General features: G+C 37.7%; 1 protein-coding gene across 2 annotated transcripts; it reads right to left on the bottom strand.

Annotated features, from left to right (window-relative positions):
• Nucleotides 1-8,046: 8,046 nt before the first annotated feature.
• LOC130728859 (protein DOWNY MILDEW RESISTANCE 6-like) lies at nt 8,047-14,805 on the bottom strand. Of its 2 annotated transcripts, XM_057580445.1 has the most exons (4): nt 14,543-14,805; nt 9,477-9,727; nt 8,618-8,939; nt 8,047-8,450 (listed from the first exon to the last, which is right to left on the bottom strand). In XM_057580445.1, the coding sequence occupies exons 1-4, from the start codon at nt 14,744-14,746 to the stop codon at nt 8,184-8,186; spliced, it is 1,044 nt and encodes a 347-aa protein (XP_057436428.1). In that variant the 5' UTR covers nt 14,747-14,805; the 3' UTR covers nt 8,047-8,183. The 2 variants fall into 2 exon arrangements, with proteins under 2 accessions (XP_057436428.1, XP_057436429.1); XM_057580446.1 differs by lacking the exon at nt 8,618-8,939 and having other exon boundaries at nt 14,543-14,803.
• Nucleotides 14,806-19,577: the final 4,772 nt, after the last annotated feature.

The following is a 19,577-nucleotide window of genomic DNA, read 5'->3' on the forward strand; positions in this document are numbered from 1 at the left end:
CAGCAGGGGCGTAGATTGTGGGAGATGGGTGTTTAGGATCATGGAGTTTGGAGATGAGATTTTTCATGGGAATGTGAGGCGGATAGTAGTTGGAGTTAAGAAGCATGATTAGTATGATTAGGAATCTGAGGAGCTAAGAAGTTGAAACTAAGAAGTATGCATATAACCTGATGAGCTAAGAGGAGGATCAATTGTTGGAGCTAAGAAGTATGATTAGTAGTTGTTCTCCAAGGGTATGTGTGGCAGGTAAATGGGTTTGGTTGAAGGGTGAAGCTGGGATATATTCTTTCAAATCAGAGTACGATGTTTTGATTGGATCTGATTTATTCTCACCATCCATGGCCTTCCCCTTTATCAAGCTTTGGTCGCTTAAAGCTCCGTTGAATGTGTTTTCTTTTGCTTGGAAACTACTGTTAAATCTGGTGCAATCTAAGGAGAATCTAAGGCAATGAGGGGTTATCCAACAAGCTGAGGAGGCTAGATATCATATATGTTCACATGAAGAGGAGAGTGCCTCTTCTTGGAATCTATGGATGTTAGAAGTGTCACATTGACTAGAGATTTGACTTAGATAGTATTTATAAGGGTAGAACAACCATCAACTGTTGAGCTAGCTTTTAGGTTAAGTTAGGCATCCCAAATTCTAATATGGTATAAGAGCCTATCTTAGTTCCTTTTGTTGATGGAGACCTCCCATATTTGGGTCACCTTGCAGATGTCAAGTCTTGCAAATCCCACGCTCCATATGTCCAGTCCTTGGCATGAGGAGGTGTGTTAGAAGTCTGACATTGGCTAGATATATGACATAGATAACCTTTATAAGGGTACATCAATCATCGACTCTTGAGCTTGCTTCAAGGTGGAGTTATGTGAAGGTATGAAAAACGATAGAAAGGGGGGGGGGGGGTTGAATAGCGTTTTCAACTAAAAACTTTTCCCTCTTGAGATTTTGACAAATCTCTCGAATAAATAACACAAGGTGCAAAGATAAGAGATGAAGAGAAGCACACAAGTATTTTATCCTGGTTCACTTGATAATCGTTCAAGCTAATCCAGTCCGCCTGTTAAGGTGATTTCTTCCTTCTTAGAATGAAGGCAATCCATTATTCACTGTTTGTTACAACTGCACTAGCAACCTGCTCAGTGACTAACAATACAATGAACTAGCAAACACTTAGATTCACTCTCTTAGTCTTCTTAAGGAGCTGACCAAACTTGGTCCCTTAAGGAAAAAAAACTAACTGTTTGAGGGTTTTGGGTTTACAGAGAGTGCTTCTAAGAAAGCTAAGGTCAACACAATAAGAACGTTTGAAGAAAGATTGCTAAGAGAATATTTGAATGGTTGCTTGAGCTTGCACAAAGTTTCTTAGCCGCTTCTTCAATCTTCAGCCTCTATTTATACTCCAAGGATTAGGGTTGTATTCGCAGTTTGAAATGCTACCGTTGGAGGGCAAATCCGAAACTTCCAGATTCTGCTGTGGCTGAACATTTTAGGTAAGATCGTCAGGATAATACAATTGCTTTCGTACTTGGACAGCGACATGAGCCTTATCCTAGTTGACTTCTGATCAGACGACGCTTCATGTTGGAACTTGTGAAGCTTGGTGATCAGAGTCAGAGGGAAGCTTGGATCCTCTGACCTTCGTATCTTCTGCTTCTGGACATCAGAGTTGGAAGTACTTGGTCTTCAGAGCGAGCTTACCCTTGGACTTCAGAATCTTCACTTCTTAGCTTCTGGACCTTCAGAGCCTCTGGTCTTCAGAACTTTAAGTGATCTGAATCCACATCAGAGCTTATCATCTTCAGAACTTCTGAAGCATATACTACTGTTCAATCAGAACATAGTGAGTGCGAAAGCGTTGCGTTGGTTACTCTTTGGGCTAAATGCTTCTGATAGTTGTGAGTATTGACTAGAGTTAGAGCCTGTCATATAAACACTCAGAAAACAATGTTAGAGTACCACAATTGTTCATACATAATAGTTAACATGTAATTATAAAAATATAGAGTTGTACTACATGACCAAATCTTGGTCTTACATTATGCATCCCAAATTCTAATAATAGATGTTAGTATATGGGTGGTTGGGCTCCTCCCTTGCGGTGCCTATAGGTGGTCAAAGTCACTTCCTACAACACAATGTTCTGTGGCTCAACGAAGAGAAGAAATTAAAGAGAGGGTAGAAAATTTGGCTTGCAACTATATGGTACATATGGAACCTTTAAAACTATGTTGTCTTCAGGGGAGGGGAAATCGACATTTTAGTACCTCTAGAGGTAATTATGGATAGGTCCTAGCTATGGCTGAAGGTGAAGTCCAAAAACTTTGAAATTTCTCTTCGAGTGGACTTCAAATCCACTGGTTTACCTGGTAAGTAAGTTCTTTTTTTTTTAGAAAGCAAAAGCAATAATATTAATAAAAGGAGGGGAAAAACAAAGAACAACCACCTCAAGAAGAGGGGAAGCAACCCACCCTGACACCCTCTTCAAAAACAGCAGGGGGAAAGACACAATTGAGCAAGCCACACTGATAGGGGGTGCGTGCTTTTGGTAGGTGTTGTATAGGGAAATCGACATTTTAAGACACAATTGAGCAAGCCACACCGATTGGTACACAATTGAGCAAGCCACACCGATTGAGCAATTTCTAGCACTTTCCTGCATCCTTCACCCCATCTTGAATGATTATGCTGTTTAAGTAGCCAAAGCGACCATACAATTGCAAGGCACACCGATTGAGCTCCTCGACACTGAGTAACAGATCCCAACTCCACCCCATGTTGTAAGAAGTGATGCCAGAAGTTTTGTGAGAGGGTTGTGGATACACCAAGCCACTTGTAGTAGGAGGTCCAGACTTGATGCACGAAGGGACATGTGAAGATCGAGGAGGTGTTCCATTGTTTCCTCCTTAATTATCTAGGCATAATACACAGGCCAACGACACATCTGCAGAAAGGATTCTCCTTTTATCCAAGTTTTGTATATTCTGAATTCTCCCCCACAAAACTCTCCATCCAAAAGCAATAACATTTGAGAACGCAGCCCCTTGCCACAACAACTTGAAAACCGGAACCTCCTCCTCCATATCCAAACCTTGCAATAAATTGAAAGCTGACTTCACAGTATATATTCCTTCATTGTCAACCTCCTAAAGCCATTTATCCTTGCAAGCCTTCACGAGGAGTGCCTGCTGCACGATAGTCATTAGCTCCTCCATCTAAACCTCTTGTCTAGGGAGTAAAGGTCTACGCCACACAAGATTCCAGCACCACGAACCATCCTCCCAGATGCCCATGTCTACGATGAAAGACATTTTCTGAGTAGAAAGGTTGTAGCTAGAGCCGACCAAATCGATTCTTCAAGTACGCCGGTTAATTATGGATGGTTTAGTGGTTGTTGGTATTTTCTGTCACTATTCTTGTAGTTCATGGACAAACTAGGATTAAATATCTATATTTTTTTTACTAAAATGGTAGAATGGAGAGAAAGTGCCTCCAAATTAAACTACCGGATAGGACATTAGTGCTATTAAGTTTTTTTTTTTTTTTTTACCGAGAAAGTGCCTCTGCAAGTGTGATTAAGTACCTATTTAAAAGACCAAATTGGATTAATTTTAGAAAATAATCATTTTTTTCTCTCCGTTTGTTTGAGATAATTTTACAATAAACTAATAATTAAAAAAAGCTCCCCCACACATGCTCTAATATCTAAAGAGACTAGATGTTGTCTTAAGAATCTAACAATTAACTTTTTTTTTTAAACTGGATGAATATATTAGAAATCAAGAAACCATAGAGGCCAGTACATCAGCTTGAATCAAAGACTCTATTTCCGGCGGAACCTCTTCAATTCAAACATAGTTGGGGAATTTCGAAGAGTTCTTGGCCAAGTAATCAGCCACAGAGTTGTAGGATCTACGCACAAACGATAATTGAAAAAACCTAAAGGATGAGACTAAGTCTCTACAATCATTTAAAACTGAAAACAAATAAGAAGAACCATGTCTAGCTTTATTCCAAGTCTCAAAAATTTGCAAATTATCCGTCTCACAACACACCTGTTGAAACCCACAATCCTTAGCTAGGGAAAGGGACCAACGAAATGCCAAAGCTTCCGCTACTAGAGGAGAAATGGCCTCAACTGGATGAGCCATAACTGCTGCCATGACTTGGGCATTCTCATCCCGTGCTATAAAACCAAGTCCAGCTCCCACATTAAGCATCCAAGTGGCGTCGAAGTTGATCTTTGATGACCCTGTTTTAGTAGTGTTTTTTAGGGTTATTTCTTTGTTTGTTTTGAGTCTTTTTGTTGAGTCTCATGTAGTGTTTCATGCATTTTTATCTTTTCTTGAGTCTTTGTTTTGTTTTGGTAATTTTGTAGTTTTATAGGGAGTTTTCTTGCATTTTAAGTTAAGTTTAGGACTTGCATGATTTTCTTTTGTTTTATGAAGGACCTCTTGTGCTAATGAGCTCTTTGAGCTTCTAGATTCTTTCTTGACTTGTTGGTTAGGTTTGGAGAGCAGAAACTGAAGGAGAAAGAAAGCCAAGAAGCATGGAATTGAAGGAGGACTTAAAGAGGGGTTAAAGAAGATTGAAAGAGGAGTTACAGAAGCCAAAAAGTCTTTTCCAAGCGAGCTTGAGCGCCTAGGCGCTGGGAATTGGCGCCTAGGCGCTAGTGCAATTTCCTGAAGCTTTTGGAATTGGCGCCTAGGCGCCAATTAGCTCCAGAGAGCATGTTTTGGGCATGCAATTGGCGCCTGAGCGCCCAGACTCGTATTTTTTCTGTATAAATAAGGTTTTAGGCCATTTTCTTTGGGAGGAGTTGTTACTAATTTTTGGATCAAGTTTGAGAGCTGAGGAGAACCTTGGGGCTGTAGGAAGGCTTCCAACTTGTATTTTTCTCAGGTTTTCATTACCTTTTCTGCATGAATTCACTAGCCATGATTGGCTAGTTTCTTTTCTTGCTTTGGGTTAAGAGATTCTATGAAGTTTTAGTTTGTTAAATCCTATCTCTATGCATGAGTTCTTGATTTAATCTTGTATTTCATTTCCTTTATGCATGTTTAGCTTTGGTTCACCTTTGCTATAGGCTAGATTATAATCAAATGGAAGTTTGTTATGATTTAGGGACATGAATTGGAATAGATCTTCTATACTTGCTTCTAGGCATAGAGGGAGGGGAGGGTTTTGTTGGCCTGAATATACATGCTTATTAACCTCTTATGAATGTTTAAGTACACAAGGAATTGGGCTTAACTTTCAGTTTGAGAGAATTACTTTTGTGAGGAATCAACTAGTAAGTACATAGGCTATAACAACAAGAGATAAATCAAGGTGTCACATGCATAGGATAGGTGGACTAAAGTGGATTAGATGATCAACAACCCAAGGCAATTTCCTATCAATTGTTATTTACAACATTTTCAACATTGCTCTTTTGCAAAACTTTTGTCACAAACAACCAAAACCATTTTCTTAATTTTATTGCTTTAGAAACTTGCAAACTTTAGGCTTAAATCAACAATTCTCACTCACAATCCCTGTGGTTCGATATTTTAAAACCCAGAGGTATTCGTACACTTGCGAAATGACCAACAATCTTGATAACATCTCCTCTCGGACGTGTCCATACTGCCCTCGCGACGTTCCTGTTATGCGCTGGAGTAGTCACCACCGGCTGGCGCGTTGCCAGTTCCCCCAAGCTGTGAAACCGCGACAGAAAAGCCTCAAAATTGATCGGTTTCTGTTGGTGAATCACGCTATTCCTCAGCTCCCAAACCGCATACAAGAAGGTGAAACATTGGCCACTTAGCTGGTCATCATGATGGTCCAAAATCTGTTGGATAAAGTCAGCAGGATCCTCACCATCTCGGAAACGAACGCCCATGGGAGAAGCCAGCCACCACCGTGACACTATCGGGCAAACAAACAGAATGTGCGTCATCGTTTCTAGGCTAGAACAGCACAGGGGATACTCTTCTTCAACCTCTACTCCACGCTTCCGTAATGCAAATCTCACAGGAAGCATTTTCTTAGCCGTGCGCCAAGCTAACTCCTTGCAGCGAGGCAACGCATCTGCTGCCCATAATGATCTCTAAAATGAGTGATGGGCCTGCTGATAAGTGGAGGTCGACGGCTCTCCAAGCAGCTTCCTCTCCCTCAAAAAAGCATATGCGGTTTTAGTATTATATGCCCCATCAAAAGTAAAAGGCCAGAACAAAACATCAGTTGAAGGGCCAATTGGTAGCGGAATTTGAAGAATTTCACGCGCTGTCGAAGGCCAGAATACCATCTCAATTAAATCCTTGTTCCACACCTGCAAATTCTGTACAAAAAGATCAGCAAAAGTAACCAGATTACTATCCCTTGCCAAATCTTCTCTAAAAACCGTTGGAACCCCACTTGGAAGCCATTTATCCTTCCAAAGGTTAATACTCTTGTCATCACCAACTCGCCAACGAGTTCCTTCCTCAAACATCCACCTTGTGTGAAATATGCTTGTCCAAACGTAACTTGGACGCCCATGTTTTTTGATTAATTGGGTCAGGCGATTTCATTATTTTCAAACATGAATCACACTTGTAGAGGCAAAATTTTCTGCCTAATAACATAAGAAATGAATAATTTGTAGCTGCATTAAGTTTTCAAGATCTTGTGCATAATAGTAATTTTTCTGTTCTAATTATAAGACCCTTTAGAAAAAATGTGGTGTCTCTTTATAGAAGACTCTATTAATTTTAAGAAAAAAATTATTATATTTTTTCATATTTACTCTCATTGCATTTAAAAGAGAGATAAATAACCTTAAAGATATAGTGAGATAAAATGAAGAATATACAAGGGGTTGTCTAAATGATCCATGAATGTAATTTTGAAAGATTTTATAACTTTCTATAAGACTAATGCATTAATTAGTCTCATTACATGTATTTTTAATAAGCATAATTATTCTCAATTAATCTTATAACTATAAACGGAAGGAGGAAGTACAAATCATTAATCGGTCTTTATACAATTCACATTACAAGATTTTTTAGTTTACTACTACAAATTACTTTTTTTATTCTTACTGTATAACTGACATTACTTTGATCATTCTTAACTGACATTAGCGTTTGGTAGACAGGTGGGAAGGGAACAGAACAGGACACACACGTTCCGTTCTGTGTTTGTCATGCTTTTAAGATGGAACGGAACAGGACAAAAAGCTTTTAGAACATGACATTTTGGTTCCGTTGAAAAGGGTGGAACGGAAGAGAACGGAACGGGACACAATTAAAATATTTTATTGTGACGAAATTACTCTGAGTCTATTTTCTCAACTCTCCTTGTCTTTTTGTAGAGCCGTCTTCCCCATCTCAACTTTCATCATCCATATCACTCCGTCTTGGTTTCCACAGTCAAAGCCCTTAGCGCTGTATACATATACATGGATTGATCGTCTTCTCCAACATCAGATCTACACCAATTTCATACATATATACCATTTTTAATATTTTACTTCTAAACTTATCTGGATTTTCCAAACCCAATCCTCGTAACAATAGCAAAGCTTTTTTCTTTTAAATCAACAATAGTAAGGCTTATTATTAGTGAACGAATTTGTATATCTAGACTTTTTGCTGAATGAATATTGTACTAGATTTGGTGATTGTAAGCTTCACTTTTTTGTATGAATCTTCAAACCTTCAAATTGGGGGAAAGTTCTTTTAGGGTTAAATGATAAACATGATGAGGGTATTTATGTAATCAATCTTATGGTCCTGTTCCATCCGCGGGGTATATACCAAACATAGTGCTCATAACATTTTTTCCTGTTATGTTCTGTTCCGTCTCGTCCTGTTCCGTTCCGTCCCGTTCTGTTCAGCTTCAAAACGCTACCTTACATTTTCAAAAGATCATTAATTATACTTTACCAATTGTACCCTTAATTCATTGGTGGTAGAAGAATTGAAAATGCAGAATTAATAAGAGAGATAAATGATATATAACGGAGTTACATTGTAATTTTAATAAAACAAAAACATTAAATATAATTCTTTAATACGTGTGCAACAATCTTAAAGTGACACTTATATGGGAACATGTAGAGTAATTGAATAAGAATAGTAATTGACAAACAAGTTTAATTAATACTCTGTAGATAATTCATGTGCGTGGAAGCCAGATAAATTCGCACGATATTCTATATAGTTGTTTTACTCTCTACGTGCGAAGAATATAAGAGCAATTCTGGTTCAGTTCCAGGACCTTTGTTCATGTTAATTGTAAAAAACTCTTCAAATGTAATGGACCCGTAGATGGGACAAGCACCACATCTTATCAATCCCTTTGCAGGTTCTATAATCTCTTCCTTTATTGGGCGGATGAAATAGGTAACAGTGGTCCTCATAGCACTTGAATTTGTGACAACACGGTGTTCAGCACCAACGAGTCTTCCATTGCTAATGATCTACATATCAATCACATGAATGAATTTCATTTTGTCATGGAAACCCTTATGATATATAAACATTTTAGGAGTACAACTAACAAATTAACTGTGGGAAAAATGCTTATCAAAAAAAAAATCTGTGGGAAAAATGATAGTAGAATCAAATTCATATGCATTTGATATACCTGCAATAGAAGCCCAATGTTAACTACAAATGCATAGGGAATTGGCTCAACAGAAATCCATTCCCCATCCTTAAATACTTGAAGTGCATTTATATCTTTATCTTGAAGAAGAATTGTAACAAGGGTAGGATCTCGATGCTTAGGTAATCCCAATGTTAAACTCGGTTCTGGGCAAGGTGGATAGTGATGAGCCAGCAATAATGGACTTTCACTAAGTCCACCACAACAATATCTTGGATCAAGTCCTAACCCTTCACATAGCATCTCTAAAATTTTGAATCCTAGTTCTCTCAGTTCCTGTGTATATTTCTCAACCACTTCTCTGAAGAGTACCATAAACAAACAATCTCTAGTTAATTAAATTATATTGTACTTACAAGCTAGAAATCTTTATAAAGGGCACAAGCCAAACGGCTAGCCACTTGTAAGTCAGTTAATAGTAATACATCCCTTCAACTTGTTCTTATAGCCGTTATAAACTGGCCAATTTTTACGCGCCAACATGATAAAAAAATGTAAAATAAAAGGAAACTGTTACACATATAAAAAAGGGGGCCGTCCATCGATTATTTAAAATATTATGATTATATTGTAAATTATAAAAAATAATTTATAAAAAATAATATGAAACATTAAGATAAAGTTGTATGGAATATAATCTTTTCATTTTAAAAAGGTATCGAAGAAATCATCAAAATAAACAATTTCATCTCTCGTGAAGAGAAAAAAATCAAAACAATGAAATAACATTAATAAAGACTAGCATGCAAATAGAAGAACTAGCATAGTATAGTGAAAATATTATTTAGGCTAAAAAGACAGAAAAATGAAAGAAAGAGAATTGTAAATTTCTTGATACCGGTATCTTGCAGGCTTCTGAGGCCAAAACTCCATGAATTCTCCAGAAGGTGGACAGAATTGTCTTAATGTGTCCCTCCAAAACTGAATGCAACCTTCGTTGTTAATCTCACGGCTTGTATAGAGCTTGCAACTTCCATTTGGGTCCCGGGAACTTTCACTTATCTTTTCTTCAGCAGGCATGGCGTGAAATTCCTTGAAAATATTCAGTGTATCCTCCATTAACTCATGGGAAACTCCATGGTTGGTAACCTAAATCAAAAAAATTAATTTCACATTAAACATTTATTATGTAGCTCACATACAAATGAAACATTTTTTGTTTTGTTTTAGAAGACTAGAAACACGTCAAACTTGAAATTGTTTTCCTTCTAATACACTTATTTTCAACGGGAGACAGTCGTGGCCAACATGGAGCGGAAAGAGGAGAAAGCGAAAGGAGAGTCCTTCATATGGAAGCCAAAACATAAGAAAGATGAGAAACCTCCTATCCCTTTTAACTCCAAATTGAATAACTGTGTTCACGCTTTTGAGATTGCTTGCAAGAACATGGTGAAAATGTGTGCTGAGTTTAAGGAACCTGGAAGTGCAATGCACTATGGGGTAAACCCCGGATAGAATCCTTAGTCCGGTGAAGTCTAGCAAAGACTATAAAATTGTGCTTCTTGGGAGACAACCCAAGCGGTAGTTTAGTTTTAATTTCATTTTCGTTTTGCTTTCTTAATTTTAATAAATTTTTTTCTTTTTATTTCCGGTTTCGTAGTGTTAGTTTTGAAAAAAAAATGATAGAAAACGTTTCTGGAATTTCCTGCGCGGATTCTGCGCGGTTCCCAGGTATAAGTTCGCGCAAATGCGCAACTGGAAACCATTCTGGAATTGTTTGCGCGAGAATCTCCTCCCTTTTCGCGCAAATGCGCGGCCATACGTGGTTCTGGAAAATTTTGCGCGAGTTTTTCCTGGGCTACTGTGTTAAATATGGCGCAATTACGCCAAAAGTTTTAAAAAAAAAAACAAAAAAAATATATGCTTTTTAGTTTGAGTCTTTATTTTCTGTTGAGTCTTAGTATTCTCATGAGTTATTTGAGTTATAATTGTGGTAGTTTAATTGTGTGTTCATTTTTACAAGGACTAAGTGATTTACATGATCAGAATTGAGCTGGAGGGTCCGGTTGACAGAGTCCTGGTGCTATCACTGTTTGCACCCAATCTGAGTACAGAGAGTTTTACTGAACCACTCATCTTTCATTTAATTTCATGATCATGCATTTAGCATTTAGTTATTTAGATTGCACACACTAGTATGCACATGCCTTGGATTCGTGGTATTCACACTTTTGTGCTTGAATAATGCTTGTTGTTTCTAATATTTATTCTGAGTTTGATGCTAGTTCTTATAGTAAAAAGTGTTTGTTGCATGAGTGTGAGTGAAACTTGTGGAACATGTGGAGAGTTGGGTGATAAAGACTTGAGTGAGTTTTGGAAAAGTGCAGTAAGGTTATTAAGATTCCAGGTTAGTGGGGATAATGCATAAAATATGTAGTTTTCCTTTTAATCTTTATATTGAGCCTACACTCTTTTTGGCTGTGAGGTTACAAAAGAGGCACACATGTGAAAGTAAAGCTAAAGTGCTAAAAATGAAAAAAATAGGGAAAGAATGTGAGTAAGGGAATGGGAAGTATTTGCACCACTGAGCATACCCCCAATCATATTCTGACCTTGTTAAATAAAAGAAAAGAATTTCGCCCTGAGTTGGTAATAACTGTGAAGGGTTGGGAAAAAGCTAAATTGAAAAAGAAAGGAAACATGTGTGTGCTCAGAATAAAATAAAACTGTTGGCCATCATTAGTGCATTCTCAATATGAGGTTGGGGAAATAGGAATAAAATGTGAAACCCCACATCTTGGTATTTTCTATAATTCTTGTTTCCACTTACTGAAGGTTACTTAGTTTTTTTTAAGCTTGATTCTCTGCATGAACTATTTTGAGGAACTCATATCATGCATCTTTTGTGAAAATATGTATAATAGCATCTTACTTTGAAATGTTTTATTGAGCTTGAGGACAAGCAACCTTAAGTTTACGCTTGAGGACAAGCTGTCGTTGAGTATAGGGGTGTGATGACCCGGGATTTAAGGCTATTTTCCTGGTTTATTTGCATGTAGTTTAATATATTTTTTAGGATATTTCGGTCATTTTAGGACACTTTAGGCTTAGTTCATGCATTTTAATGTTTTCATTTAGTTTTAGTATTTTTCTATATTTTTTATGTTATTTTTATAGATTTCATTAGGATTTAATCAAGTTATTTGAATTCGGTATCTTACTCTATCTTCTAGTTAATCTCTATTATTGGTTTTTAATTATTTTCCTTTATTATTATTGTATTTTAGGAGAAGATATGGAATCAATGAGCAAATCAAGGGAGAGAGCCAAGAATCTCGAAGTCTGGAGCAATCTGGATTTCTTTGCGCCAGTTCTGCACCAATTTCCTGTTGCGTTTCGCGCAGATGCGCCAAGGAAGTAGCTGCTGGAAAATTCTGCGCCAGTTTTGCGCGAGTTCCTTCACGAAGTTCGCGCATTTGCGCGAAATATCTGTCAAACTCTATTTAAGTGCGTTTTAAACCTAATTTAGACACTTTTTCACGTTAGAACTTTGAGAGCTTCGTTTTTGGGTTTTTGCTTAGAGCTTACTTGGTTCTTTGTCAAGATTTTGAGGTTTGGCTTGAATTTTGATTTGTTTCCATGACTATGTCAGGCTAAACTCCCTTTGTGTTAGGGTGATTGATCTAGTTTTCCTTTAAACTATGTTTTGAACCAAGTTTCAGTTATGATTATGATTTCTGTTTTAGTTCTTGAATTTCTCCTCTGGTTTAATTGAAACTTTCTATTGCAATAGTTTGTCTTACTATTTTCTATGCAATTGGAAAATTGGTAGAATTTAGGGATTTGGGGAGGAATTGAGCAAGGGTCTTTACACCTTAGGGATAAGGGTAACAAATTGCTTGTGTTTGCCTGATCTAAATTGAACTTTTATCTCAGATTAATTAGGATTAGGTACTAAGAAATTAACTATCACTAATTAATTGGAAGGGACACTTATGCAAGGAATTGAAAAGTGGACAATTAGGCTTAGCACCTTGAAACTTAATTTGATACATAATTATAACTGATTGGGGAGATACATAGGGAGAGGGTTAACGAAATCAGGATCCCTAGCGCGCTTTTAAATTGAATTCACTTCAACTGTGTTATTCGCTTTCTTTAATTTTATTGCAGTTAAGTTACTTACGAAAAATCAATCATCTCTTTATTTGTATTTTTATTTTTACGTCCTATCATTCTAAGTTTAGTTAATTTAGAGTATAAACTACGCAATCCTTGTGGTTCGATCTTTTTACTACTTCGAGCAATCTGTACACTTGCAGATTCGCTATCAGTCGCCTTAAAACATGGAGCCCTCTTTGACTCTGAGTTGGCTGCCTTAAAATCCTTCGAATCAGGTGAACCGCTTCAAGAGTGTGCATAGCCCGCCTCGAGATCTCTTGTTGGGGACCCTCACTCGCCATGACCCATGAGGTCATTTAGAAGAGGGTTTCCCATCGATATGCTTTGGAGTTAATTAGGCGAGTCTGACGAGCTAGAAGTTCCTAACCAGCCCAAGATGGAGAAGAAAAAAGAGTGCAAATAATCAAAACTCGTTGTGTAATGTCAAATATGATTAGTTGGTCTTATTTTGTAAAAAAATATTTTCACATGGGCACAAATATGGTTGGAGGAGTATGGTCTCGTTCTATGCTCAATTGAGATAGCTTTGTTCTCAAGTTTATTAAATGTTAAAAATAAATTATTTTTGCTTTCAAAAAACAAAAAGGTTTAGGGTGTATTTCTGAATTTTTAAGGAAGGGGAGGAAAAAGCTTTGAGGGTAAGGGGAGGGGAGGGGCAATGGGGTAAACCCTTCGTTTGTTTGCAAGTTGTAAACACTCCAATTTGTGGGAGCTATAAAATATAACTACAAGAGGGTTTTGGAAGGGTCTTGGATCGATTTCGGAAATACTCCAAACCCTTCCTCCTCCCTAAAATCTCATAAACAAGGGGAAAGTTTCTAATAAGCCTCCCCTTCCTTTCTCTCCCATCGGCTTTAAAACAGAACTCACTAATACACCATTAGTTATCATGAGTGTCTCCATTGCACTCCATCCAAATTAGGGCTAGGTTCAAAAATTGATTGATGGCAAGTAATGGAATGGATTCCATCACCTTTCATTCCATTTCATTCTCATCATTTAACATACTCGGATAATGGAACATAAATTCATCTCAGCTCATCCCACCCCATTCAACATTCAACCATCAATCCAAACACACCCTAACGGTTTGTTTGTTAGAACGAAGTTAGAGAATAGAGAGTTAGAGAAGAGTTAGACTTTGTGTATCTAGATGTTGTCTGTTTGTTGGTTTGAAGCTTTTTTCTTTATTTATTTCTTGTACTATTGGTGGAGTACCCCTTGTACTCCTTTTTATTAAATTCATTGGCTTATCAAAATAAAATAAAATCAAGAGATAGGAAAGAGAGGGATAGAGAAGAGAAAGTTTTGTCACCTTTGTTAGGGGGAGGGAGGGGGGAGAGGAGGATGGAGTGGTGGGCCACAATCACTTTTTTGCGTCTTCTCAAAATGAGAAGAAAGTGAGAGACGAAGACTTATTTTTTAGCTAGTTTCCAATTTTATCCCTCTATCATCATTATACTTATTTAAATATAATTATATATTTATGGTTAATATGTCATTTTCCACAAAATCAATCATCTCTCTTCACTCTTTATTCAACCAAAGGAAGGGAGAGATAAGTTATGTCATTCTTTCTCTTCTATCTCTCTTCTCTTTCTATCATACCAAACAACTCATAAATCTTTTTTATTTCTCACTTATTTTTCTCTACTCATCTTGACTCTTCTCTACTCTCTATTCTCTATCTCCCTATTCTCTACCACTCAAAGTGTAAAAGTAGTGAAATTATAAGATGTGGGAAAGTAAAATACAATAAAAAAAATTAGCAAAGGTATGAACCTGGAAAAATCCATATTCCTCGGAAGCTCTCAAAATCTGCATCAAGGTTTCAGCACGATCATGTCCACCAAGATCCACCACCGGGATTGCCTTGCCGGAAGCAGCAAAAGCAGTGGCCGCCGGCCTACTTTCTGGTGGTTGCACATAGGATAAGGGTACCGAGGAAGAAAGATGAAACCAGCTTGAGACTAGTTTGTGACCCATATATTAATGCCTAGCTGGGTTCCCACTCAATATGTGAAACCAGAGTGCATGCATTTTCTATATATGACTTGTCTATGGCATAAAGAATTAATACTTTCATATTTCTTAATTAATACGTATGTTACTTGTAAAGAAATATTACCATATATTATAGGTGGTTGTCATGTGGTAGGTTTGTACGTATAAATTAAAATACACACTAAATTGACTTCATACAGGTCTACGAAAATTAATTAAGATTCCCAGCTCATCTTCCTCATCAAATCAATTAATTAAGATTCACGGCTACAGTAGCGTGAGGATAGCAAATCCATGAGATAGAATTTCTCGTGGAAAAGAAAAAGGAGCGTAGGCACACAGAGAAGAAGAGGTAAAGAATGGTTTCTTTGGCAGAAGAATGACAATGCAAAAGAGTTCTGTTTTAGCTGATGTTTCATATGTGGACTCTGTCACTGAGCTTGAGCTGGTAATTAAATTTGGTATATTTCGTTTGTGATTTGAACTTCTTTGCTGTATGTGTCAGGATATCCTTTGGGAATGACGGATCTACTCAGAAGAATGTGGCGGGGCAATACCCCAAATCGTTTTCTATTGTTTGCTGAAATTCCTCCAAATGTGCATTGCACAATATCTGTGACTCACCCCAGGCATAACCTCCTGCATAGAACTTGAAGGGATGAGACCCTGCACAAAAAACAGAATATTTCAAATTGGTCCTAAAAGATAACAACTTACAGTTAAATTGGTCCCTAGATATATAAAAACTACATCAAATTAGTCCCTACAAATATGTAAAAAAGGAATGGATATGGTTTACCTTCTGCATGCATGCTGAGATGAAAGTCCAACCATGGTGTCTATAATCTCCTAAATCTCCATGGAGTAGCTTCAGAAACCATTTCCAATTGTCTTTATTTTCCACATTCACATCTGCATAGGCAACTGCATGCGGGTGGTTGTTGGCATCTTGACCTACCGCAAAAAGAAGTTGCCAAATCCAGCAAGTTCATCATGTTGTGAGAAAGTAGTTTTGGTTTGACTATTGCACTCATCACCTGAACTGATAGGACTATGAAGGTCCTCACTATGGTATCTATGGAGGTCCTCATCCATAGAGCAATCATTTTGTTCAATGATATCTACTTCATACAAGGGATCTAAGACTGCACCTGAACTCATGCTGGAAGACCGAAAATTATCTAATTCGGTGTCATTGGTGTCAGGCAAACAACCCTGCTTCCTCATCCTCTTGGTATGTTTAAAAAAATTACAATCCAGAATTTGGATTCCAAAACAACGGAGATCAACCTAATAATCAGAGCATCAACATAATCACACTTACACAAGAACCAACAAAAGTAATAATAAGAACAACACAAGGATAAGAAATCCATACATAATCATCATCATAATATATATTCATACATCTTCGTACATCTAAATATTCAAATATCCGATAATACATCATCATCATCATCAAAATGCGTATGAAGTAGTAGAGGTGAAAGCGTCGACAACCCTACTCCTTTGTTGATATATGAAGGTGGTCGTCGTCCTCGGAGTCGTGAACTCCAAGGCCCTCTACAATGCAGCTCGGATAGATCATCCAACATTGGATTTTTTAACATTTTTATCATGGTTAATCTTGTAAAACCAAGGGTCTAAATATCATCTTAAAGATATTGTCCATCTTCTGCATCTCAACTAGGCATATCGTATTCTTTCCCCAGCACTGCCTTATATAATTTACAATCTTAATGCAGTTTAATGTTTCTAATTTATCCACAAGACCACAACAAAGTTAGTTGTTACTGGACATGCTCTAGAAGGATCAGTTGCTTCTCTATTCACTATATCACTATTAGGCAACATTGGTTTAGGGAAGAAGCACTCAGTCTGCATCACCTTTGGTTCACCCCTTGTTGGTGACAAAAATTTGCAGCAAGCCATATCACGTAGTTCTATTTGGAGTTCTTGCTTTCTACACGTTGTGACACACACACTACAAGAAAGCAGGCATTTAGCGGCCACTTTTTTGCGGCGGTTTATGCAACCGCCGTCGCTCCTATTTAAAACTTGGCAGTTTGCGGCGGTTGGTCTTGTCTGCCGGTAAATGTTTTATGCTAACAGCGGTTCCAACCGCCGGTATCTGTTTTTTAAATCCAAAATCCTCAACACGCACGAAGAGAATTGCAGTTCCCTCTATTCCAATCTTTCACCAAGACCCTCATACCTCTCTCTGTGTCGCTCACAAACCGTCTGTTTTCCGTCCTCTCCACCATGGTCCTCTCTACCATGTCGTCTTCTCCATCTTCATCCTCTCTCATCATCACGACACAACCTTCTTCTACAAAACCCTAATTGTTAGGTTAGGTTCACCCCCATCGACCTAAGCCACCATGGCACCTGTGGTTCGAGACCCTCTCCTCACCGTCGACCCATCAGTAGCCACGACGCCATCGAGCTACCAAACTCAGCCACGACAAAACCTACAACCAATTCGAACTCGATTCTCCTCCCTCGGCTAAGCTTCATCTCCGTTTCGTTTCTCGACGCACATCGCCACGCTCTGTCTCGCATCATCTCCATGGTAGGTTTCAGATCTATTCTATGGAAAATTGGTTTCCCATCTTCACTGTTTCGTGTTCATGGTTAGGGTTTCGTGATTCCAATCACAAGATGTTGCAGAACCCTCTTGCGTCATCTCTCTTTGCCCCTTCCAACAACGCCGATTCTGCAAAAAGCTCTTCGCTGACCACGCATTGATTGGTTTTCTCCTTCTTTGTTTTTGGGTAATTTCGCTTTTCTCTACATGCCGATTCCTCATTTCTGTTTTGTGATTGAAGTTCTTTTTCATCAATGCGTTGTGAATAATTGTAGGTCTTTTGTGGTTCTGCTTGTGTGTTTGTTTGCGGTGGGGCACTTGATTGTGCTTGTTGGAGTTGAATTTTTCATTATTTGGTTTCGTTGTGGAATTGGTTTCTGTATTTCGATTTTGGAGATCTTGAGTTGGCTGTTGTGTAATTTTAATAGCTGAAATTCAAGGGTGTCTGTATTGGCTCCTCCATTTAGAAGCATTTTGTAGATGTGCATCTAGGGTTCAACCGAACTGGAGTGGTGCAGGGCAAATTTGTTTGATTGGTAGAGTGATATTTGATTATGAAATCCTTTTACCAAGGGGCTTTTTCAATTCTATTGGGATCCTTTTTCAATTTTGCTGACACTTCAATTAAGATTAGTTAGTTGTTTGTTGAGTCTTCATTGTGTTAATCCTTGATTGATAAGTGCCCCCAATAGTTTTTCTGCATTGTATCTCTGATGTTATTTTCTATCATTTAGTAGTTTTTGAATTGTTATGTGTGCTTATGTTTTGTTTCTTGGACTGTCTACAGTGGTGGCTGTTCTGGTATGGAAACGTATAATGTTCCTGAAACTAGAAACTCGGATGCTTTCTTGGTAATTCCTTTTATAATGTTTTTGTAACTTCTAGTCCCTTCAACTTTGATGTATCAAGATTCCTTTAATGATTTTTTATATTCTTGTAACTATAATCATTTTGTATGTCTTATCACTAAGGTTGGAATAGGATGATAGTGAATAATGTTGTAACTCTATCATTTTGACTTAGGTTGAAGCTGCTGATATAAACTCGCACTTCCCAAGCTCAAATCTTGAACAAACTGAAGTTGAGTAATTATTATAAATATTTGTATTAAGCTCTTCCTTTAATATAGCTCTGTTTTTGGCAAATAGTAATTTCCACAAGTCTATATAATGTAAATCACTTCTGTACAATTCAAACTCAAGAAATAACATTCATAAATTATTCTTCCAACTTACTCTTTCATGGTCTATTTCCAAATGTGTTGGATGAATATGGTTCTTCTTTGTTTTATAAGTAATATGATTAACTGTTTTTATGCTTCTTATAGACTTAGGTGGATTCCTAGCTAAACATATATAAACACCTAAGCTTTATTATGTATGTGTAAAGAACAATGGAATAATAAGAGTATTTTTTTCTTTGGGCAGAATTGACATGCTGGAGAAAAAGCAGTGAAAACTGGGTTTTCTCTTTCTTTCGAGTTGCTGATTTGCTTAATTTTAAGAGGAAGAGCAGGGTAAAATGCACAAACTTCATTTCTTGCCAAGGACCCTCATAAGCATTAAGAGGATCCTGGAACTTGCTTTCTCTGTTTGTTAAGAATTTACTCATCTGTTATGCATTTTGCTTTTTCTATCATTAGAGGTTGGCAGGTTGCGTTACTTAGTGTATGGTTGGAACTTGGAATTGATTTCTTTTATACTTAGTGTTCTACTACACAATACTTATGGAAGTATTTTGGTTTGTTTGAATGGAGTTCTTGTGGTATAACTTGTTTGGATCAATTTATTATGTATGCAAAATTAGAAAGCAGGTTGAAAAAATTTGCAATTTTTTTTTTCAATTTTCTGGAGACATGGCGGCGGTTGAAACCGCCGTTAAGTTAACCAAATAAATAGCGGCGGTTACAATCGCCGGGAAACTCTTAGATTGAATGCGTTTATGTATTGATCTTAGCGGCGGTTACAACCGCCGCAAACTATCTTGGGACGGTTTGCGTGGCGGTTCCGCACAACCGCCGCTAAAGCTCTCGCGACGCTCAACTTAGCGGCGCTTGGCCAACCGCCGGCAGATATATTTAGCGGCGGTTTCAACCGCCGCCGGTCCCACTTTCAACCGCCGCTAACCGCCTGTTTTGTTGTAGTGACAAAGACCCTCTTCCAAGACTCTTCGTTAGTACAAATTCAACCAATAATGCCTACATGCCTTTTGGAACATTTTTTTTCT

Source organism: Lotus japonicus, chromosome 1 (genome assembly GCF_012489685.1).
Source record: "Lotus japonicus ecotype B-129 chromosome 1, LjGifu_v1.2".
NCBI lineage: Eukaryota > Viridiplantae > Streptophyta > Magnoliopsida > Fabales > Fabaceae > Lotus > Lotus japonicus.